This window comes from Ursus arctos, unplaced genomic scaffold (assembly GCF_023065955.2).
Source record: "Ursus arctos isolate Adak ecotype North America unplaced genomic scaffold, UrsArc2.0 scaffold_53, whole genome shotgun sequence".
NCBI lineage: Eukaryota > Metazoa > Chordata > Mammalia > Carnivora > Ursidae > Ursus > Ursus arctos.
The window spans coordinates 272,251-295,715 of record NW_026623071.1 but is presented as its reverse complement, the minus strand read 5'-3'; the positions used below and the strand labels follow the sequence as shown (position 1 = coordinate 295,715).

Here is a 23,465-nt window from a genome sequence, read left to right as displayed (position 1 = left end):
GAAAGTGGAGTGGAACTGGGAAGGGAAGGACAGCCGAGGGGCCTGGCAGAAGCTGCTCCTGGGGCCCGGGGAGTGTCCTGTAAAGCCACGTGCCCTGGGGCTGCTCTAGTCTGTGCAGCAGGCTCTGCAGGCGAACGCTCACTTCTGCTGGGACCCTGGACCCAAGTAGCCGCAACTACCTCCCGCACACTCCTGACGCCTGAGCTCGGGAACAGCTGAGGGTCGCGGTGCACACAGGGCCCCCGGTCCCAGACACCCCACGATGGCGCACCTGTTGGTGTGGGAGTTGCAGTGCATGAACCAGCTGCGGTTGTTGTCCACGTACATGGCCCAGGCCTTGTCGTCCTTGCCCAGCATCATGTCCTTGACCACACTGGCCCTGGCCACCCCGAAGGCGGGGTCCGGGTGGTTGTCGTACCGATCCACGTGCAGCTCCCAGTAGTGCACGCCCTTGGAGAAAGCCGCCGTGCCCAGCACCACCCGGTCGTCATAGCTACTGCAGGTGGCCGTCTGGTTGTCATTGGATAAAATGATGTCCCGGTGCCCAGAGTTGGGGTCAAAGGTGAACCAGGCCACTGGAAAGGAAGGAAGCAGAGTCAGGGATGGAATTCGTTAGCAGTCTCTTACCTGGGCTGGGAGAAAGACTCACGTGCATCTATCAGAAAGTTGGTATCCAGCATTGAATGTTCTTCCCTGTATGATTCACACGCAGGCACACGCACAATCCCCATGTACGTGGGTGCACACACACACTCTGTCCAATCTGTGTTCGTCCAAGTTCTCGATCTATGAACCCAACCTCGCCAAGGAACATGGACATTTGGGCCTCAGAGCCTCAAATCTAAATGCATTTTATGGAGTCTTGGTCTCTGACCCCCTTCCCTTATGCCCCCTACACTGTGGTGAGTTAAAGAGGAAGTAGCTATCATGGCTCCACTTGGTGGGCAGGGGTTTGACACACAGAGAGGTGAAGCGATGTAACCAAAGTCACCAAGTTCCATCCTCCTGTTTCGCAGCCCATGGAGTGGTCCCCTCTGTTCTCCAATCCCTCAGGTTGTGGGAAGTGAGGTGCTTATTCTAAAATTATGACCACAATGTATGGGGCAAGAACTGCTGCTCTCCAGGGCTGGGGGGGGGGGGAGGCTGAGGGCAGAGAGCTGGTGGACTCTTTGTGGTTTGTAAAATGAGCCTGCAGGTTGCACCATTTCCAGAAAACTAGCTCCAGTTGTGCCCTTGACAAGAGCATCTGCTCCTGCCCTCTGTCGCCTCTGTCCTTGGGAGACTAACCAGGCATGTGACATTTTCCTCGGGGCACCCAGAGGATGTGCTGGGATACACGACGACAATACACAGGATTGGCATCACCCCGAACGCTGCAGCCGAGGCCAGGGTAGGCCTGGATTAGCAGGACAGATGCATTTTGGAGGCCATTCTTTATTTATGTCATCACTCCCTGCTAAGGACTCAGATGACCAAAATCCCACAAATGCTGGTGTGCCCTTGTTGCCAGAAACCTGAAAGGTTGCAGCTAGATGTGTAAACCATCAGATCTGGACTCTCACACTAGATAGTCGAGGGATCATTTCTCACTGCGAGGAAGGTCACGCCCAGGGACCAGTGGCCTTTTCTCCAGGACCGTCCTACCCCTTCTCAGACCTTGGGTCTCCCTGAGCCTCTCAGACACTCATTTCCCTTCCAAGTCCAGCAAATGGGGTGCAGAATTGGCTCTTTTTTGGTGGCTTGTGGGGACTGAGGTGCAGGCAAGGGGTCGTAGTGGGCAGGGCAGGGACAGGGCAGGGAGGAGACGTGTACACTTCACTGCTGTGCGTTCCCTCTATCCCTCCACTCCTCTGTCCTACGCAGCTGAGTATTCCCGCCCGTCCTCCCTCAGAAGCTCGTCCACAGTGTCTGAATCTGGTCCTCCCCCGAGCCCCGAGTGCTCACCGTCAGATGTCTGCAGGACGACTGTTTTACTGTAAGGCCCCACGCCGGAGGAGTTGAAAGCCTTGACCCTGGCGTTGTAGGTGCTGTTGAAATGCAGGCCGTCGATGGTGCACAAGGTCTCTTTGCCAACATACACTTCCTAAAAGACAGCCAAGGGTGCTCAGGAGGTGCCTCTGTTAGTTGGGAAATGTCTCTCAGCAATATGTCGACATGCAGAGCGTCCCAATAGAGCTCTTGAGTCGGGGGGATTTGGATGAGTGGCCGCAGGGCCACAGACTATGTCTAAGTCAGCCACAAAGTCCGGCCACTGGCTGGCCAGCCCCTCTGCCTGTGAGGATGGGAGGTGTGACAGGGTCCTGGGGAGGCAGGGAGGGACAGCGGGTCTGCAGCTAGCTAGCATGCCTCCTGAGAACGTCCTGCCTCCACTGAGGCCAGCTGATCAGACAAGACTCCCCAAGAGGGTGGAGGTATGGAAACCCCCACTTCCTTCTTGGTTGGAGCAAGAGAAGATTGTTGGGTTTTAGTGGGGATTTAAGCTAGGAAACATGAGCTAAGCATCTAACGAAACAAAATCACCACTATTTTTAAAAGAAGGGTCAGCACACGTGATGGGAGCACAGGTGGGTTCAAGTTGATTTGGACTGAGAGGGGCATTCCACCCCTCCCCATCTTCTGCCACCCCTGACATTGGCATCTTCCACTCCTTGGCCCCTTCCCCTCGGAACTGCTTTGCTCACAGCCTCTTGGGGGGTGGGTGATACATGTCTGCATGGGACCCTAAAGATCCTTTAGTAGGGAGTTACTTTGTTTCCCATTCACTTCAAACTTACCTTTGTCCTCTTAGCTTCCCCCAATGCAGAGCCTGGCTCTCCTCCTATGCCACTGTTTTGGCTTTGTCTAAAACATCTTTCCTCTCTGGTTGTTTAGGGGGTTGGCTTTTCATTTGTTATTCCAAGTTATTAATAATAATAGCTGTGCGCCAGGCATCGTATAAGGCATTTTAATCCTCACACAATCCTCGAAAGTTGTTACCGTTTTTTGTATTTTATATAGGAGGAGACTCGGAGAAGTTAGGAAACCTGCCCAGGATCAGAGCGAACCAATTTGGAAGCCAGGGTTCAAATCCAGGCCTTCCTGCATTCAAAGCCAACACTCTTCCCACTATAACATGCGACTCGTCATGAATTCTAGCCCCTGTATCTAGCTTTCATTAGTGGTCATGTCTCAAAGGGGAGAGGCCATCTGTATTTGAGTTCTGTGGCTGCTTCCTCAAACATCCTAAAATAGTCTTCTCTTGCATTTCAGAAATAGGGGTTCTTTTCCTGGTTTCTGGTCCAGGAGTTCTTTTTGGTCTTAGCTCCTTTGCCCAGCCAGAACGACTGAGGTTTGGAACCGAGCGAGTGATCTGCCATTCCTTGCTGACCTGACCCCAACTCCTCTATTCCCTCAATTGCCCATATTCACATGGGACCCAGTAATTCCCAGGGAAATATTGCAGTTCTTTCCCCAGGTCTTACGTTTTTGTAGGAGACCTTTCAAACAAAAAAAGGAAACAACATATGCATAAATCCCTTTGGGAGAAACAAAGGGAATATTGGTCTTGGGCAAGATTCCTTAGATGGCACAGCTCCCCAGGAGAAGGAATGTCACACTTGTCATGGTGGCTGTGGTTTGTTCCAGTGTGTCCTAGTCTCCTCGGGAAGGGAAAAGAGGAACTCTCCGAAGACCCAGAGTTGTGTTCCTTGGTGTTCCTGCCCACAAAGCAATTTGACCTTCGCTGTGTGAGATCTCAAGGTAGATTTCTATTAGGGGGTCTGGGTTGGGGTGGGGGAGCTGTCTGGGTTGGGGTCTCTACCAAATGGGGGAATCAAAGACCATTTCTGGCTCATTAGGAGCCTTCATTGTCCCCATGATATTTCATCACTGGAAACATGAGTGTAGAAAGTCATTCCAACCCAACCACCATTTACCAAGTTGTCTGTCTTCACATGAGAGCACCTGGCCAGGTAGAAGAACAATCAGTGACCCAGGCAGGGCAGGGAGCGACAGAGCGTTGCGGGAGTGGGGACCTGTGTGAGCGGGGATATCTGGGAGGGTGTGGAAGAATAGCTAGGACCACACTAGTGGGGTGAACTGGGAAGTCAATCCACACAGGTGATACCTTCTCTGAGCTCGTCCTCGGCCTCAGAACTGTGTCAGTCTTCACAGGAAAGCTGTCCTAAATTTTCTCTGTGGCTGCCACGTCTGCCTGCCGGAGCTGCCCAGACCTAGCCCTTGGTCGAACAGCTCCATCTCCCAAGGGTCCAGACCCACCAGCCCTCTGTGTTTGGGCCAATGCCCTCTGGGGGGAGCATCAGGGCTGAGGGCAGCCCCACGGGCTAGTCCAGAGGCCTTGGTGTTAAGACCCCCCCAAAGCAAGCAGCAGGGCCTCACCCGGAACTGGCCCCCGTCGCCGTCATCCAGCTCCAGGATGTAGCCGTCCACGGGGCTGTGGGTAAAGGGCGGCATCCTCCACGCCAGCGTGACACTGTTGTTGTGGGTACAACACTTCTCCAGCTGCAGCAGGGGGCCAGGTGGCACTGTGACAGGAACCGCTGGTTCAGTGCCTGAACCTCTCCCCGGGCACGGGACACCTGTGTGGACTCTCCTCCCCCATGGCTGCAGCCCCCAGCCCCCAGAGGGAACGGTGGCCACCCTGCGGTCACGCCCAGCCTCTCGCAGGCACATGTCAGCCCCAGGAGTCTCAGCCTCAAGGCGAGTGGGGGTGGGGGCGAGGGCAAGCACAGGTGACTGGTAACCATGCACTTCCAGCGTGTCCTGGAATCTGGGGTTGTGGGTGGGGCATGGGAGAGGCATGGCAGATGCTTCCACATCTCTGCATCTGGAGCCCTAAGGAAGAGCTGTCCTCTTCCTCACCTGCCCACTGAGAATCCCTAGTTTTGAGTCTCAGACCCCCGAGGGGCCCACGAGGGATTCTGACAGAACCGGGGTCCGTGTGCCTCCTGGCCACATGCAGACCTGCGTGGACCCTCTCTGCGGGGCCAGCAAGCGGCTTACACCGTGGCTTGGGAAGGTGCTGTTGGGTAGAGGGCATGCAGAATTCAAAGACACATTTAAACCTTTGGCTGGAAGCCCAGGGAACCAGATCCAGGAAGGAGGGGCAATCTTAGAGTATCCAACAGCCAACCCATGGAATTAGGGATGTGAATAAAATGGCCCACACTGACAGTTGCTGAAGGGAAAATCGCAACAACAGATTTCTAAACAGTACAGATTTCAGTCTGGGTCCGGTTATTAGAGCTGTCTCCCCTGTCACACCTGAAGGTTTAGCTGGGTGCAGCCCTGTCTCGTTCACAGACTTGGTCTCAGGGCTGGCTGAGTGGAGCTGACTCCCCGGGCCTCAGTTTACGAGCATGTAGGGGTCCCCTCTCCATCGTAGGCTCTGCTGTTGCCTCTCCCACTTCCTCTGTGAATTCACCACCCAATCCCACACAGAGCAGCATCGGGAGTGGCTCCAAGCCTCCTCCTTTCACACCCCTCCTTTCCAGAGCCACCCTTTCTTCTGCTGCACCTCCCCACCCTCTGTGGGGCTCCCCTGCCCCCCAGTACCATGTGTCCTTCACACCTAAGGCAGGCAGCATTTCCCACCTCACCTGAGATGCAAAACGAGTGTGAGAGTGAGCACGCAGATGTGCAAGACGCTTGTTTTGTCTTTAGTGTAAAACTGGCCACATGTTTTGCAGGTAAGGATTTCCTGCCCTCATAGATTCTGTAGGTGTGGCACTCTGTCCTTTGAGATTTTGGTTTTAAAAAACCAAACAGCTTTATCACCTCCCTGGAATGTACCCTTGATGCCTCTGGAGAGGGAGCCTTTCGGATAGGACTCTGGTTTTGTTATCACTTGCTAATTTTGTAACCTGGTACAAGTCGTGCAACTTTACTTGACCCTTAGCCTGTGTCTCCCATGGCTCTCCCCCACCTCCTAGCACCGTCCATCTTGTTCATTCTGCTCTCATCTCTGAACTTTTTGCTCTTCTTGGAACCCAGAAAATGGATTCCTGCCTCAGGGCCTTTGCGTTTGCCACGCCTCTGCCACCTGGAATATTCGTCTCCTATATTGCATCTCTCTTCTCTTCCTCACCCCAAAATACCCCCTTTCCCAAAAAGCCTCCACTGGACATTATATGATACATTTGTGTACTGTCTGTTTCCTTTTCTAGAATATCAGCTCCATCTTGTGAGGGAGTGTGTTGACGGGTTCAAAGCTGTGTCCTGCACCTAGAAGAGTGCCTGGCACATGGGACACTCACTAAGTGTCAGAATAAATAACTAATCCTCTTTTACAAAACTCAGGCTCAGACTGGGGTGCTACCCACCCTAGGCCACCCAGCTAGTGGGTGGCTGAGCTGGGACTTGAACCCGGGTCTGTGACTTTGGCATCCTTCCCCTCCCACTCTGCCTCACTCTGCCTGTCACCAGTCTTCCAATGACACCGAGCTGCCCCCTCTGAGTGGCTGCCTCTTCTGAAAGAAGCACGGACTGAACTGGGCCGACCACGGCTCACCCCTACATTTCATCTGGATGAAGTCCAGCTGGTGGATGGCCTGCAGCAGTGGCTCGCTGTCCAAGGTCAGGTCAAACTCCGCAGACACTTTTGGCTCCAGGGCGCCTTTGACCCACTGCTCCTGAGATACCTGGACACGCTTGATCAGAGCGTCCGAGATCTTAAAGGCGAGCACAGAGTTTAGGGTTTTGATTTGCAAAGGAAAAAATCATGAAGCAAGTGGTGGGGAAGGAGGAGGGGCTTGGCGTCTGTGGCTGGGGGAGGGGGAGGGGCTGTGCTAGCCACGTGCTCTCAAGCCAGGCAGAGAATATATAATCCCTGCCAGCGCGACACTGTGCAAATAAAAATGCACTGTATCGTTTGAATCATATTTTAAAAGAGCAATCATTGAAATGTAAAGAAGAATTTGCTGTTTAAACATACCCGGCCGAACCATTTTGTGAAGCAAATGATACTTAAACACTGATTTTGCTAGATCTAGTGCTTTGCAAAGTGAACCATACTAGTGGTTTGTCCCAGGGTCTGAAGGAAGCGCTTCTTATATCCTCAGAATTTTGAAGGTCGCTCTCCACGGTGTGTTCCCTCCAAATTGCTCTGCCCCCAACTCCCCAGCACCCACCCAGCTCTGCTCTCCTCTGCTGGAAAGTCCTGCTCATTCTGACACTTGCACCTGTCTCCAAGGAGCCGTGATCCCGTGTACCCTTCTTGGGGTCTGGTCAAGGGGATTCATCATTTTCTGCGTAGACAGAGGACTGAGCCACCATCTGAATCACTGTCGTGTTCTTGAGAGATGCTCGTGGCCCTGAGTCAGCCTGGCTGTTGGAGGAGGCCCCAGCAAGGCTACACAGGCTCTGCGGGCAGCGGCCATCTGTCTATGCCTGCAGGACTCTGCACAGTGAGCTAAGGGGCCGTGTGGATTCTGCTAACTCACTGCCTCCACAAGTCTTTCCAGCTTGTCTGGCAAAGACTGTCCTCTCCCATTTGTGGGGGAAATGTTGAGTTGGGGTCTCTGGAAGTCCAAGCATAAACGCATGACATTTTGGCCCTAGAAATTATGACATTTGACTCCCTCTTTTAACAAGGACACAGAACCAGGGTCACAGCTAGTGAGACTCAGAGCCAAGATGAGAACCTAGGTCTTCTGGAATATCTGAGCAAAGGAATATCTACTTAATTCACTGGAAGGGACTGTCCTAAAACTTCCGCTAGTTTGGAGATTGGTGGCGGACTTGGAGGTGGGAAGCCAAGCCTGTCTCTGTCCTCCGAGCGCAGGCTCACCTGTAGGAACCCGGAGGGGTCGTTCTCCTTGATCACCTCCAGGCAGTACTCCATCAGCCCCGTCGACTGGCGCAGCTTCAGTGTGCAGTGATTGATCTGGTCCCAAACCATCTGTGATGAAAAGAACCCCCAGTAACCATTTCATCAGAGGACGAGCAACCAGGCTGTAGTGGGAGTTGGAGAATTCGCACAGAGAAAGCCCTGGGAGAGGCGACCACCTTGCACCCTCCCCTCTGGCTGCTCTGCTCCAGAGCTCCATGTGCCCTCTCTCCTGGGGAATAAAGGGACCCAGTTCCCAACAAGTGGGCCCAATGCCCAACAGAACGAATTCTGTTCCTGAACTCTGGATAGCAGAGAAAGTGCACAGTCTGAAACTTTCCATGGGACCAGTGACCAGCTTCTTGTCTTACTTCTCACCTGTTGGCAGTCATGGATACCTCTATGAGTGCTGCTTCACTTGAAAACCATGGACCATCCCCAACACTCATTCCTTCTTTTCTTGAAAGTATTATTTCCTAATTCATTTGGGAAATGTCAATAAAATAGGTTGAATCCCCAAGACAATGAAGCAGTCCTCCGTCGATGCAGAGTGTTTGTGGCACCTGCCCGGACCAGGAGCCCAGTGTCCTATGAGGGGAAACCCTCCCCTTCCCGTGGTGGACATGGTTGTATTATTATTGCTGATTACTGAGGGCATGAGGTCTTAGAAAGGGCCTGAAGAAGGGGACAGAGCTGGTGACCTGAGCAGAGCATGGCCTCGCCACCATCACTGGTCACTTCTGCTCTGCAAGGTGAGAGGCGGAGTCCCTCAGACAGGAAACAGGACCTCAGAGAAGATGGGAGAGAGTACTTCTAACCCGAGCAGGAGTCAGGGCATCTGACGGCAGCTCTGCAGGGAGAGCGTGGCTTTGGGGAAAGTCACGTGAGTGTGAGCACGTGCAGAGGGAGCTTGCTCACCCCTTCTTCGCCTTATTCATTCATTCACTCATTCATTCATTCATCCATGCCGTCACTCACCTAATATTGACCCCATGTCTACAGTGTGCTCTACCCCACATGGGGTGCAGAGACTGTGATAGGGACCAGGGTGTCATCGCCCAGGTACCTACCTTCAGCTTGTGCTCCCTCTCTTTGGTGACCTTGGTGAGCAGCTTGGCTTTCTGCCTAGTTAAAGCGTCGACTAGCGCGTCACACTGAGCGACGAGGCAGGCTTCATAGTCCAGTCCGTTTTCCTGGGGAAGGCAGAGAGCTTTAGGGAGAAGAAATGCTGAAATCTGGCCAGTGCCAGCCACAAAGAAGGATTTCAGAGAAGCTCTCCGCAGAGTCATCTGTAGCGTTATTACACTGGAAACAATGTGAATATGAACAGGGGAGGGCTGCCATGAATCTTGGCGCATCTGTATGGTGGGATAGCCTGCAGTCATCCAAACCCTGTTCATGGAGAGTTTTTAATGTCATGGAAAATGCTCATGAAAGATTGGGAAGGGGAAAAAAGGGGGGCGGGTTTACAAGTTGTGTACAGCATAATCCCACACTGTGTGTGCATGCACACGTGTGTCTCAATCATGGAGGAACCCGTCAAAATGGGGAAGCAGTCACATAAGGTGGGGCGATGTTGGTGAACTTTTTCTTAGTTCTGTTTATTGTTCTCTACTTTCCAAAATTTCTACAATATATGCTTTCGTGTTTTGTAATCAGAAGACAGGAAAGCAAATACAGTGCTCTTGCTGTAGGATCTGTCTCCGTCTTAAAAAAAGAATCCTTTGAGGTCTCTGAGATCAGCGTGGATTCCAGCCCCGGGTTGTGGCCTGCGCTGAAGCTCTCGGGCCCGGCACCCAGAACGTGACTGTGCCTTGCTGATCTGCGTGGGATCCATATGTGGCACAGCACGGGCGTTTAGTAGACACGGGGATTTAGGAAATGACGCATTGATATTTTGATGCACTGATTCCCTGCGTCCGAGGCTACGCAGTAGGACAATTAAACCTTCTATGTTCATCGCCGACAAAATGCTCGCCACGGAACGGTCCCTTCCCTCTTGCCACTGCTCGTCTGCTTGCCTCACTAAGTGCCCTCCTGGGGCTGGCGCTCTGCTTACCTGAATCTGCTGCAGAATGTTCTTCAGCTGCACCAGAAACTCCTTTGCTTCTTTCGCCTTGTCGGAAACCCCATTTAAGGCCTGGGACAGTTGGGCCTATAAAGAGATCATGTGTTGAAAGGAAAATCAGGTGTGAACAGCACACAGTTTTCACTTCACCAGACAGGCTTGTGTGTAGGTGAAGGGCTAGGGCGGATCCCACCTGCCCATGTTCCTCATGTATGAGAGACCGCTACTGGCTCATGGGCCCTGAACGATTGCTTGTTCCTCCAGCAGTGGTTGACAAGTGTTGATTGACTTACACTCTCCTGTCTGGACCCCAAAGCCGGATAGAGGTAAGGAGCGTTCAGTTAATTGGTTGAGGCTGACAGGTCTGCTCCCGATGTTTGCAGAGCCCAGGACCAGAAGGCAAATAGAGCCCTCTTCTCCCATGGTAGTTCTCTCATCAGTAGGACCCTCAGTCACTTACGTATGGACGTCCCAGGTCCCAACCACCCCATCCCACCCTTGTTCTGTCGCCTTTTGGCCTGGGGTGGGGGAGGACAGGGAAGGGGCCTGCAGGCCCTAGAAATGGGCTGGAGCCATCTGGACTGGGAACCCTAAGGCATTGTCTAGAAGTGGGATATGGGCTCTGTGGCAGTCCCCTTATAATATTTGGGACCCCTCACCTTGCAGAGAGGGGTGTGGACATAGGAGGTCCAGAGGGGACATCAGTGGCTGGGACCTAGAGGTGGAGCTGCTGGCCTGGATGGAAGCATCAGGCTACTCTTTAACAAAATGCACACACACACACACACACGTGCAATCGGATTTGTCTCCAAACCTAGCTACCGCAGAGACTGATGACCTTGACTATTAAGCATGTTAACCAGGAGTCTCATTTTTCTAATTAAAAAGCTGAAGATGGGGCCAGAAAGGCCGGGGTCATATCCTTGCTTTCTTGAGATCTTTGCTAAAATATCACCTGGTCAGTGAGGCCTTTCCTCATGACCCCATAAAATAGCCCTCTTCCCTCGCCCTGCTTTGTTCTTTATAACGCTCATCACCCCTCGACATAACTTTGTTTACTGGCTGTCTCTCCTCGCTCGAATGTAAGCCCCCCTAGCCCAGGAACTTGCGTGGTTCGTTCACATCTAGAAGAAGCCCCTGGCACATGGCAGCGTTGCCTAAATATTTGTGGAATGAATGAATCAATGAACGGGATTCTTTAGACCATACCAAGGACCCTCAAAGTGTGGTTCCTGGGCCAACAGCATCAGGCGCACCTGTCACCTGGTACTTTTGTTTGAAATGCAACTTCTCTGGCCCCATCCCTGGGGCCAGAAACTGGAAGGGAAGGGCCAGAGCCTGTCTTTTATGAAGCCCTCTAAGCGGATCTAATGTAGTTTGAGGTCCACTGAACTGTACAAACACAGCCTGGCTGAACATCTCTGAGGACTGTGGTCACTGAAGCCATGGAGTGGAAGAGATGACTCAGGGAGACATGCAGAAAGAGAAGCAGGGAGCCTCAGACCTAGGGCGCACCAACACTCAAGGTGAGGTCAAGGTGAGGTTTGGGCTCGGTCCTGCTCGGAGAAGCTTCTCCTTTCTCCACTGCCTTCCCCATCCCTACCCCTGCCCCTGCCCCAGGTGGTTTAGGCCCCTCCCCCCATGGCTCACCCAGGGTATGCCACTTTCTTTCTTTCTTTTAATTTAAATTTGAGGTAGTGAACAGACAGTGCATTACTGGTTTCTGGAGTAGAATTCAGTGATTCATCACTTGCATACAACAGCCGGTGCTCGTCACAACATGCGCCTTCCCTAACCCCCATCCCCAGGTGTGCCACTTTCTACTGCAAGTATTGATGGACGAAGATGAGCCAAAGGAACTTACCGGGATGACAGAATAGTTCCATTCTGGGCTGTCCAGTTCGGCAGCCGCCAGCCCTGCGTGGTACTGAGCGTTGGAAGGCCGCTAATGTAACTGAGGAGCCCATTGCACATTTTATTTAGTTTAAGCTTCAACCCCCACAGGTGGCCAGTGGCTACTGTTCTGGACAGCATAGGTCTCTGCACCCGGCCCGGGATGGGTGTAGGTCCTCGGACAACTCAGCCCATCCCCAGATCGCTGGACCCGCAAAGGAGACTGAGAGGTCAGCCTTGTTCATGAGCCCCAAGGGGATCTTTAACAACAGGGATTTTATTTATTTTTTTATTTTTTAAAAAGATTTATTTATTTATTTATTTAAGAGAGAAAGAGTGCGTGAGCATGAGTGGGGGGAGGGGCAGAGGGAGAGGGAATCCCTAGCAGACTCCCCACTGAGTACAGAGACAGATGAGGGGATCAATCTCAAGACCCTGAGATCATGACCTCAACTGAAATCATGAGTCGGACTCTTAACCGACTGAGCCACCCCGGTGCCCCAACAACAAGGATTTTAAGTTGAAGTTTATCAGTGTCTAGAAAAGCGTAGCACTTCCTTCCCTATTCCAATCTCCCAAAGCTTCAGGCCCACAGAGGCTGCACCCGTTCCTTCCCCAAGGAGGGGCCCAACTCCCGTTAACCTATATAGTCCTTGATGCTGGGGACTTTGTCTCTTGTCTGCATTTCTAGCCAGTGGTGCCACCACAAAGTAGGGGCGCAGAAAATGCTCATGGCTGATTAAGAAAAGCAGAGTGATCACTTGCCTGGACGGACCTGCTAACGTAGGACAGACCCGGTAGCTCCGTCACTGCTGCTCCCCTTCGCCAGCGAGAAGCCCTGAGAGGCCGCCTTAGTGAGGGTCCTCCACCCTCCAGCCGGCTCTGTCCCCGCTCCAGCCAGCCAGTGCCAGCCTCCCAGCAGCCCAACCCACTGCAGGGCCCGTGCACCTGCTTCCTCCTTGGCAAGTAGAGCAAGGAGCGTGGCAGGGAGCCCAAGGACAGAGTGGTTTTGAAGGACACCAGTGACCTTAAGCCAATACCCAGCTCAAAGGGGAATAATCTCACAGCTGAATAGGCACTGCGGCCAGGCCCACCAGCCTTGCTGCCTGATCTTTCCCGCCCCTTCTTCTCAATGTCCCCTGGAGGGGCTATCTGAGAGCAAACCATCCCGGGGCCCAGCGATGTGCTCACCGGCCTGAGGGCTCCTGCACCCTGGTCTCCTATTTCTCCATGGAAGGACCCCTGATGGCAGTGTGAGTGCCAGGGGGAGGGCATTAGGGGATGTCCTGCAAGCACACACTTGTACTTTTCTTGAACTCGATTGTTCCATGTGTGAAATGGGCACAATCATCTCTACTTGCCCAGGGGACAGCACTGTGGAAGCTGGACCTGGGTGTTCTAGTGGAAAAGGAGCAGAGGTTTTTGGGGTGAAGGCGGAGATCATTTCTCAAGAGGCAAATGGTTTATTTGTTGCCTATGTATCAGGGGTTTGCAGCATATTGTATTTTGCTTCCTTTTTTATTTTATTTTATTATTATTATTTTAAAACATGTGCTTCTCCTTTTCCACGGGGACTGTTTGGAGTACTAGCAGTGGACACTGAAAATTGTCCCTTTCTGGTCTGAGAGAAGAGCCTGCAGTCTGAGAAATGAGAATAAGTTGTGTTGTCTCTTTGGATGGTGACTATACCAAACTCTTGAAAAGAAAGGAAATATCCAGGCAGAAGATGAATGTTTTTCATGATTGAATGGATTTTTAAAGAATTTTAATTCCAGCATGGTTAACATCTGTGTTATATTAGTTTCGGGTGTACAATATAATGATGCATGGCTAAATGGTTTTTTTTTTTTTTATGTAGGCTCCATGCCCAGGGTGGGGACAAATGTGGGGCTCAAACTCACAACCCTGAGATCAAGACCCGAGCTAAAATTGGGAGTTGGACACCTTACTGACAGAGACACCCAGGCACCCCATGACTGAATGGATTTTAATCAGAATCAAAAAGTTGCATTTTATGTTTTCCTATTCTTTGAAGGTTAGAATTACATTTCTGTAAAGCCTGTGCATGTAGACAGACAGCTTAACAATGCGAGTATTTCTGAGCTGGGTCAAAGCAACGGCCGGCCTGGCCTAACATCACATCTTCACCAGCAGCTCCAAGGAGAAGCTTCTAGGTACGCAGGGCCCCCATCTTCCATCCTGGATGGTGGTACAGTGCATTATAATGCATGAGGCATGAGGACTCTGGGCTAGGATGGTTCAAATCCTGGCTCTGTCACTGGTTAGCTGGGTATCTTCGTCTCTTTGTTCTACAGTGTCCTCCCCTATAAGATGGGAAGGGTGGTAATAACCCCTCTATCTCCAAAGATGTCTTACGATTATCCTTAGTAAATTAACCCAAGCATTCCTAAAATCCTCTTTAATTGTTCAACCCAGGTCTGTCATATATGAATTACTGAGGACTGAATGTCTGTGTTCCCCCAAAATCCATACTTTGAACCCCAAACCCCCAATGTGGCAATATTTGGACATGGGGCCTTTGGGAGGTAATTAGGTCACGAGGGTGGAGCTCCCATGATGGCATTCATGTCCTTAGAGGAAGAGACAGGAGAAATACCTTACTCCCTCTCACTTCTTGCACACGTACCGAGGAAAGGCCATGCAAGGACATAGTCAGGGGGTGGCCGACCATCGGTAAGGCAGGAAGAGAGGTCTCACTAGAACTGACTCAGCCAGCACCTGGATCTTGGACTTGCAGCTTCTGAAACAGTAAGAAATGAATCTGTTGTTGAAGCCACTTGGTGTGGCATTTTGCCGGCATGAATTTACCTAAATTACTTAACTGGGGATGCCAGGGTGGCTCAGTTGGTTAGGCGTCCGACTCTGGATTTCAGCTCAGGTCTTGGTCTCAGGATCCTGGGATCCAGCCCCACGCCGGGCTTCCTGCTCACTAGGGAGTCTGCCTCTCCCTCTCCTTCAGCCCCTCCCCCCTGCTTGTTCTCTCTGTCTCTCTCTCTCTGAAATAAATACATAAAAATCTTCAAAAAAATAAGTTGCCTAACTGGGATCTATTATAGTTTGGGTTCAAATGGCCTTGAAGAGAATTCTCCTATGTTTTCATGGTCTCTGTGCGAGCTCCTAAGCTGCTTCCTTTTAAACCTGGTCCTTGTTCTCTCACATCCGGGTACCTGGCAGGAGTGCAGGAGGTTAGAACCAAGGATCTAGACATGGCTCAGTCCAGCCTCTCATTTTACATGCAGAGAACCTGAGCTTCTGGTGAAAGGTGACTCTCAAGGAGTGCACAAATGGGCTAGTGTATTCCCTTAGATGGTGGAAGGCACACCCTGTATGGGTAGTGTGCCTTTCACACCGTGGACACTCATTAAATGTTTCTTTTGTGAAGCTGCCCAAGGTCATACGGCTTATGAGAAGCCATTCTTGTTTGATTGTAAAGGCTCTAGAAACTCAGTGTCCCTCTCAAGGAAGCTATTGTCCATAGGCTTGAAGGAAGTGGACGAATAAGACCCTTGTGATTATTTTTTAAAATATTTATTTATTTATTTATTTATTTATTTATTTATTTATTTATAAAGCACAAGTAAGGGAAGTGGCAGAGGCAGAGGAAGAGAGAGAATCTCAAGCAGACTCCACACTGAGTGCTGAGCACGATGCGGGGCTTGATCCCATGACCTGAGCAGAAATCAAGAGTCAGACCTTTAACTAAGCCCGCCAGGCACCCCAAGACCCATCTTATTACAATGTCTATTTGTATGCATCTAACATCATCACTAAAGTCGGAAGAACATTTTTCCCATGAGCTAGGGAATCCTTCCTTTTAGCACCATAGACTCCACCACTAAATGAGAAAAGGCAAGGCCCCCAGTAGAACTATTAGTGCCCATAGGCAGGGCTTTGAGTTCAATGCAATGTGGGGGCAATGTCTGATTACATGCTGAAGATCACCACCTAAAGGTCATGCCAGAAAATTGAATCACACATATCCAAGTCCCCTCCTGATCGTTGTCTCTTAAATGCAGCTCTGATCATGGCATTTCCCTTCTCACCAACATTCTCCACTCCCCACTGAATCAAGGTCCAGCCCTTTACTCAATGTCCAAGGCTCTGGATATTGTCACCCTCTCTAGCGTCACCTCTGAGGGCTGCCCATGTGGTTTCCACCTTTTGGTCAAAACAGACTCGGCCACCCCTGGGCTTCTGTCCTCGCTGCCTTGGTGCCTGTGATGGCCTCTGCCTCATAAGCTCTCTGGCCCACGTTTTGCATGCTATTGCCTGCTAACATCCCGTCCATCTGTAAAGACGCTTCCCAAATGCCACCTCCTCCCAAAGCTTTTGCTACCCTCCCCAAATGAAGTGTGCCCTTTGCTCTCAGACAAGGCTGGCTTCTAGCACATAGCTCACGGTCTTTGAGACAGGTGGCCCAGAAGCACATTAGCTTTCCTGTCCTGTTGGCCAATCTCAGGCCCCCGATGGCTGGCAAGCTTGCCCTGTGCGTGCTGCATGGGCAGCACCATGCCTTACACCTAGAATGAGCTGCATGAATATCTGTGTCAGTGAGTTGACTTTGTTCTAGATTTCGTCTGACTAGCTCCCTTGAGCTATGCAAGACAATTCTCCCACATGCTGGGCATAATTAAAATGGCCATGTGGCCGCTCTGAACCTGCCGTTTCTAGGGCATAGAGCCCCATATGGTACTGGGCACTGGCAGTCTGACCCTACCTTGCTGATCAAGATGCTTTGCATGACTTCTGGGTATTAACTCTTTCTAGTTAACTGCCACCACTGATCCATCCAAATGTCGTCATACTAAGTGGGACATACTGATGTCCTTCCATGCCTGGTGTCTGCTTGGAGACCAAGCGTTCTTCCACCTAGTCCTGCTGTCTCCCTTTTCTGAGTGACCAGCCAACAGCTGGAGAAGCCCTGTCCTATAGCAGCAGCCCCTCTCCAGCTGGCAGAGAACAGCTGTTTTCCAGTCTTCTCCAAACTGCTAGCCACAGGCTTCAAGAGCTCAGTAACCACATAAACAAAACTGTCCTAATGGTTGGCCTAAATTGAGGCTTAGAACTATTGAAGCAGATATAGTGACAGAGCCAGAGACTGGAAAATCTAGCATTCCACTCCTGGGGGACAACTCAGAGGGACAGGCAGGTGCATGGAAGTCCTGGGAGAGGGGAGGGGACTGACCCACACAGGGTGCTAAGATGACAATGGGGATACCCCCTCTCCCCAGTGAGGTAGTGGCAGCGAGACCTCCCAGATTCCTTGACTCCATAAGATCCCTCCTTCCCAGTTGGCTTCCAGGACCCAGCGCCCACCCCAAAGGGGCCAGGTCATAGAGACTTTGTTCCACAGGGTGTGAAGGACCGATGCTAAGGAGACAGTATCCTTAGGTGTAAGTCCACTTAGGGAAAGATCGGACCAGTATTTGCTGTGAGGGGAGCATCTACTGTGCGTCAGAGGCTAAGGGGACCTCTGCGCCCCCAGTAGCAGAAAATATCTTTGGTGGAAGAACTAAGCAACCAGGGGTTACCCAGGCAACTTCCTTCCAGTGGATGTGGCCCAGATTTGGGGGGGGGGTGCCCTGAGTCTAGACAGCATAGAGGATCAGCTCTGTCCCCACTGACTCCTGTGTTTCTGGCTTGAATGGGGCTCTAGATGCTGATCCAGTGCTCTGTTCTGTGAGTCCCCCCAAACCCAGAACCTCTAGATGGAGGTTGCTGCCACAGTGGACTGCCATGTCCGCACTGAAGAACTGTATCTATGAAGACCCCACCGCCCCCTTACTGCCCCCACCCAGGGCTGATGCAAAATAAGAGAATAGGAGAATCCTACTGAGAATCCTCTGGGGGGATCTTCCTTTCCTTGAGTTCCCGGACATATTCAGTTGCCCTGGTTGTGAGTTCTTAGGGTGTATTAGTTTCTTGCTGCTGCTATGACAAGTTACCATAAACTTAGTGGCCTGGATCAATACTGGGTTTATTCTCTTACAGTTCTGGAGTCTTACAGGGCTAAAATCAAGGTGTCAGCAGGGCTGGTTCCTTCTGGAGAATCTGCTTCCCTGACTCTATCACTGTCTAGAGGCACATGCACCCCTGGGCTCTTGATCCTCCCTCCATCAGTCAGCCTCCTGCTGTGGTCCTCAGGTCTCTTACTAACTCTGGACTCTCCCTCCCCTTACATGGATCTTCATCATGACATCAGACCCAGATGAGTAATCCAGGACCATCTCCTCATCTCAAACTCCTCACACCTGCAAAGTCCCTTTTACCATATAAGGTCACATATTCACAGGTCTGGGGATTAGGACAGGGGCTTCCTAGGGGGCCGTTATCCAGCCTGCCCCACCTGGCAACCTTAGCCTTTCCAATCTCATCTTGCATGTGATCACTGGAATGTTCAGTGTCTGCACCTCAGAGGCCCACGCTTGGGGTGAGGTCACGCTAGGTGTATTCACTGTTGCATTCGCAGCTCTGAGCCAGGTGCACAGTAGTCTGGTCACACAGTAGTGACCAGAAACGCCTGACTGAAGGCCTGTTTCCACTTGGATCCCCCATTCCTTACTGAGGGCATGGGGCAGGTATAAGCACAAGACCCATTCACGGAAGACCCTCTTCTGAGGCCAGAAGCAAGGGTCCTATTGAGAGGGGTGAAGTTCGTGTGCCTCAGAGCACACTCTGGCTGCCTGAACCCAGCTGCAAGTTTTTCTCCCTTGCAGTGGCACAGCTCTCTGTCCCTGGGGACGACCCATCAACAACACAGCAGTAACAAAGGACAACGCTCCCTAAGCGCCAAGCCATTACATGCCTAATTTAGCTGATTCCTCACAACCTCTCAGGGAGATGCTATTATTATCCTCATTTTATAGCAGAAAGGACTGAGGCTCAGAGAGGTGAAGTACTTTGCTCCAGATCACACAGCTAGAAAAGTGGCAGAGCCAGGGCTCAAAGGCAGGTTTTTCTTGAACCCAAAGGCCATGCACTTAGCTCATGCTGCTTTCAGATATTCAACCAACATGGAGGAAGGAGAAACCTGATCTTCCACCAACACTCCTTGGAGGCAGGGCTGGTGGGCTGGGACAGCCTGTCATCTCTGGCTGCCTCTTTAGTCTTAAACAGATCCCTGTCCCCAGCATTCTGTTTGTTCAGGCAGGGCTGTCTACCTGCCAATGTCTCAGTAATTTGTCAGACCTGAGCTCCATTCTCCACTTGATGAAAATTTCAGATAATCAATGTCCATAGCAACTACCCAGATGTCAAAGTGACGTTCCCTTCAGCCTGGGCAATGCACCTGCAGAACCACGCAGCCTGGTGGCCAACCCACAGGCGGAGGAGATGCTGACCCCGGGGGTGGGCTTACTGGGGAAAGCAGGAGAGCCAGGAGTGCACTGCGTAGGTAATGGATAGAGTCGGCATGTCATCCCCACACCTCATTCAACACCGGTCCTAATGCAGTTGAGGGGTGGAAGGGATTATGTGGACAGTCATAGAACACAGTTCTTGAAAAGATGTTTCTATTTATGATTCTGACACCATTTTCAATGTGTGATTTCTCTCCCCCACACTGAGCAACACCAGCTGGGTGTGCTCCAACTCAGCATCAGATCCCATAGGTTAAGGGCTCAGTCCTACCAGACTGTCCACCACCCACTTCAGATGCCAATCTCAAGCCCACGTGTCACTTGTGCTTCTGACAGACTGGCTATAGATAAGAAGTTCCCATGACCTCCTCCTTGGGTTTGATTAATTTCCTAGAGCAGCTCCCAGAACTCAGAGAAATACTTTACTTACTAGATTACTAGTTGATTAAAATGGGGTAAAACTCAGGATCAGTTAGATGGAAAAGATCACAGGGTGAGGCCTGGGGAAAGTGCGTTGAGTATCCATGTCCTCTCTGAGTCCCCCAGTCCCTACATGTTCACCAGCCAGGAAGCTCTCTGAACGCCATCATTTTGGGTTTTGATGGAGGCTGCCTCACAGAGGTGTGATGGATTAAGTCATTGGACAGTGGAGATTGATTCAACCTCCACCCTCTTTCCCCTCCCTGGAGGTGTGTTGGGGTGGGGAGGGGGAGGGTGGGTGGAACAGAACACCTAACCTTCTAGTCACAAGGCTGTCTGTAGGTCACCTAGGGGCTTCCCAAAAGTCACCTCGTTAATAACTTTTATTGCTCTCATCATGTAGGATATTTCTAGGGTTTTAGGAGCTCTGTGCCAGGAACTGGGATGAAGACCACACATCTATTTTATTTATATATGGCAATGTCCCACTATCACACTGGGAGGGTGTGTGAGGTAGGGGAGGGGCACGTAGGCAGCTCAACTCAAGAAGAGCTAACAGAAAAGAGGACTTGCTTTATCTGTGAAGGGCATTCCCAACGACTCACTCTGCCGTCACTAAAACTGGATGTCCTGTCCCTCAGCCTAACCAGGTGCCCATTAGTGGCAGGCCTGCTTGGGGAAGTACCACCAGGAGCGATCTGCACAGAGCCCGGCTCAGAGCGAGTTTGCTGTCCCTGCTCCTGTGCTGCTGGGGCACGTGGCTTCCTCGTGACCTGCCTTTCCCACACCTCTTCCCGCAGCCTGACACCCCCTTGGGAGACAGCAGAGAAGGGACACACATTGACAGAGGATGGATATTCAGGGAGCATTTGGCCCACTCACTAGACGCAGAGGAGGAGGTGGTGAAATGGGTGATGTGGACCACAGGGGGTTTCTCCCACTTTTTCATCCTCCACTCAGTAATAAGGTGTTGGTTTTTTAAATTTGTGGCTCATCATCATCCCTACAAACGGTTAAAAATGCCCTAATCCTCTGACAGAACAGCAGTCGTAAAACAGAAATATATGGGACTCACTTAAGAAAATGAAAAGTCAGGGGCTCCGGGATAAGAAGAGACTAATTTCCAAACAGCCTCCTGGAGAGGTGCAAGCACTAGGACATACCCACATCCCACCCAAGCAGGTGGTCTCCTCACCCTTCCAGCGTAAAATCCTACCTCCCACTTGGGGAGTCCAAGCCCACTGTGACCTTTTCCATCCACCTTCTAAAATGTTCCCTCCTGCTGTGTAAGGGATGAGGACCCAGCGACCGGGACACCAACGAATGACACAGTGGCGACCTTCCAGCCTCATCATTTCCCCGGGCAGCTTTCGAGCTTTCCATTCTTGGATTTATCTTCTGTTCAAGATTTGTGTGCCTGGTAAGATTAGCACCCTGTTGACCTTGCTGATCCAGCAGACATGGATGCCACGGGAATATGTTGGTAAGACAGGACTCTGGCAGGGGACAGAAGCAAACCAGATGCCAGAGCATCCATCACCCTGGCCATTGGGGCTGCCATTTTCCTGCAGTCAAGATACTTCTCAATTCAAGCCCTCACCCTTGATCACTCTCAGGGGGATGTGTTATGGGTTGAACTGTGTCCTCCCAAAGAGATATGTTGGAGTCCTAACCCTAATACCTCAGAATGTGAACTTATCTGGAGACGGGGTCTTTAAAGAGGTATTCAAGATAAAATGAGGTCATTAGGGTGGACCCTAATCCAATAAGGCTGGTGTCCTCAGGTACAGGGGAAGTTTGGACACAGAGCCAGACACACATGGAGGGAGGTCACCATGTAAAGACCGGGGTTATGCAGCCACAGGCCAAGGAGCTGGGAGAGAGGCCTGGAACCAATCCCTCCCTAGAGCCTTCGAAGGACATGGCCTTGTGTCACCTTGGTTTCAAACTTCTGGCCTCCAGAATTGCAAGAGAATAAATTCTCAGTATCCCAAGTCACTCAGTTTGTGGGACTTTGTTGGGGCAGCCCCAGCAAAATGCAGAAGGGTCTAAGTAGGACATTCACAGATGGCCTGCTTAAGCCATAAACCTGGGGTCGATCTTCATCTGTTCCGCTCTACCTGGAAATGCATTCCTCCTTCTGTAAAAAATCCCGTCTCTGCCAGAATGTCTCTCCTTACGACCCCTGGGGTTCAAGGTTTTCTCTCCTGTGGCTCATGCACAACAAAGTCAGAACTTCTCAGCCTGGCTGTCAACCTTTTCATCTATTCACTGGTATTCATTCAACAACCATCTGTTGGCCTCCTACAGATGAGGAAGACATGTGATATGCTCAGAAGAATTAGCACCTTTTACCCCCCAGGCTAACTTGCAACCCAAGCACCTGCCTCCTGGCAGATTCACAGCCCTGGCTTTGCCCCCCGGTGTGAGCCCTTGTCCCAGCTGTCACTTCCATTGATGATGTCCATCTTCAGTCCTGCTCGGCGTGCCCAAGTCCCACTCCTAGTTCTCCTCTTCCATGAAGTCTTCTGAGAGTCCATGTGTTTGTGGGACCCCTTCTCCCCTGTTCTCCCTCAGCCTTTCACTTTCCCCCAGGGCTAGTCCTTATCACTGTCTATATTGAGATCCAGTTACTTGTCTACCTGCTGGTGTCGCTCACTGGCCCAGGACTTCCAGAGTGAGCAGTAAATTCCTCTTTGTGTCCCCAGTACTGTGCCTGCACAGTACAGACACTCACTAGTGTCTATGAATTGCTCACTTGTGAATAGTGAATGGACCAAATCAGTGCCATGGGCTCTGGGGCAGCAGAAAAGCAGGGATGAGTCTTGGCTCCTTTGGGTGGGGCCCAGGGGCACAACCATAGACTGAAGTTCTATTTCTAGAGCTCTGATGCCTTGTTCCTGACGTGGCCTCACCTCCCGGCCTGCCCTGTCTGGCTCATCTCAGCTTTGTGGCCTCTTCCTAGGGGTGGGAGCCCCTGAGACCCACTCCTTTGGGTGATTTTAGATTCTTCCCCACTTCAAATGAGAAAAATAGAGCCAGACACCCTTCCAACTTCCTTCCTTTTTTCCCCTTAGATCCTTCCAAAGGAGGTGGGTGAGTTGGAGGGAGGTTCAGGGGAAGGGGAGGCTCCTTTCTTGCAGAGAGGTTTCAGACAAAGGCTATGTGAATCTGGAATGGATGCAGGGTAGCTACACGTCGGCTGGGTGGACTCAGAAATTCCTGCAGAGAGATCATTGCCACCAAGCCAGACACTTGGGCTTTGGTAGATGGGAGACTGTCACTGAGATGCTCTGCTCCCCAGGTCACAGTTCAGCCTCCTGCTAACAGAGGCCTTGTGAGCAGAAGAAGCTAACCCTCCCCAACCTGCTGGCCACGTGCTCAGAAGCCCTGCCGAGTGGACCCCTAGAAGTGGACTTGGGAGTCAGGGTCTGAGCACGAGCCCTAATTTTCTGAGCTCTTGTGCCCTTACCTGGGAAATGGAGTACGACACACACCTCGCGGGGCTGTTTCAGGTTCATGGAAAGGCCTGGGTTCAGGGCCAGCACTCTACTAACAAGACTCCAGAGAGGCTTCTCCAGAAATCCCAGGGACCAGAGTTTTCCTCCTATTGGCCATCCACTTCCTCATAAGAGCACTCTCATTTTGCTTCGAGAAATTGCCACAGTCTGGAGGGAATGGAATCGGTGCTGATACATGGCCTTCACCCCCACGGGGGGCAAAGACATGCCCTGATCTATGCCAGCAGAATGCCAGCTTCTTGGAACTCAAAACTGAGCAAAGACAAAGAGACCTAGAAGAATAAGCATTTGTTCCATTGCTCCCTGTCCAGACTCCTGCTGGCAGCCCATTCCTGCAGATCCTGCTTCTTGGCATTTGG

At 51.5% G+C, this 23,465-nt stretch overlaps 1 protein-coding gene across 3 annotated transcripts in view; it reads right to left on the bottom strand.

The window, feature by feature from the left end:
• Nucleotides 1–23,465, bottom strand: part of LOC113259037 (tripartite motif-containing protein 67) — a 48,520-nt gene that overhangs the window by 5,785 nt on the left and 19,270 nt on the right. For 2 of the 3 annotated variants that reach the window (XM_026504184.4, XM_026504185.4), the window contains 7 exons: nt 9,885–9,980; nt 8,896–9,018; nt 7,787–7,897; nt 6,509–6,668; nt 4,378–4,523; nt 1,945–2,083; nt 272–575 (listed from right to left, as the gene is read on the bottom strand). In XM_026504184.4, the coding sequence (XP_026359969.1) occupies nt 272–575; nt 1,945–2,083; nt 4,378–4,523; nt 6,509–6,668; nt 7,787–7,897; nt 8,896–9,018; nt 9,885–9,980 (1,079 nt within the window). The remainder of the gene's footprint in view (nt 1–271; nt 576–1,944; nt 2,084–4,377; nt 4,524–6,508; nt 6,669–7,786; nt 7,898–8,895; nt 9,019–9,884; nt 9,981–23,465) is intronic. The other variant, XM_057307651.1, reaches the window with a different exon arrangement.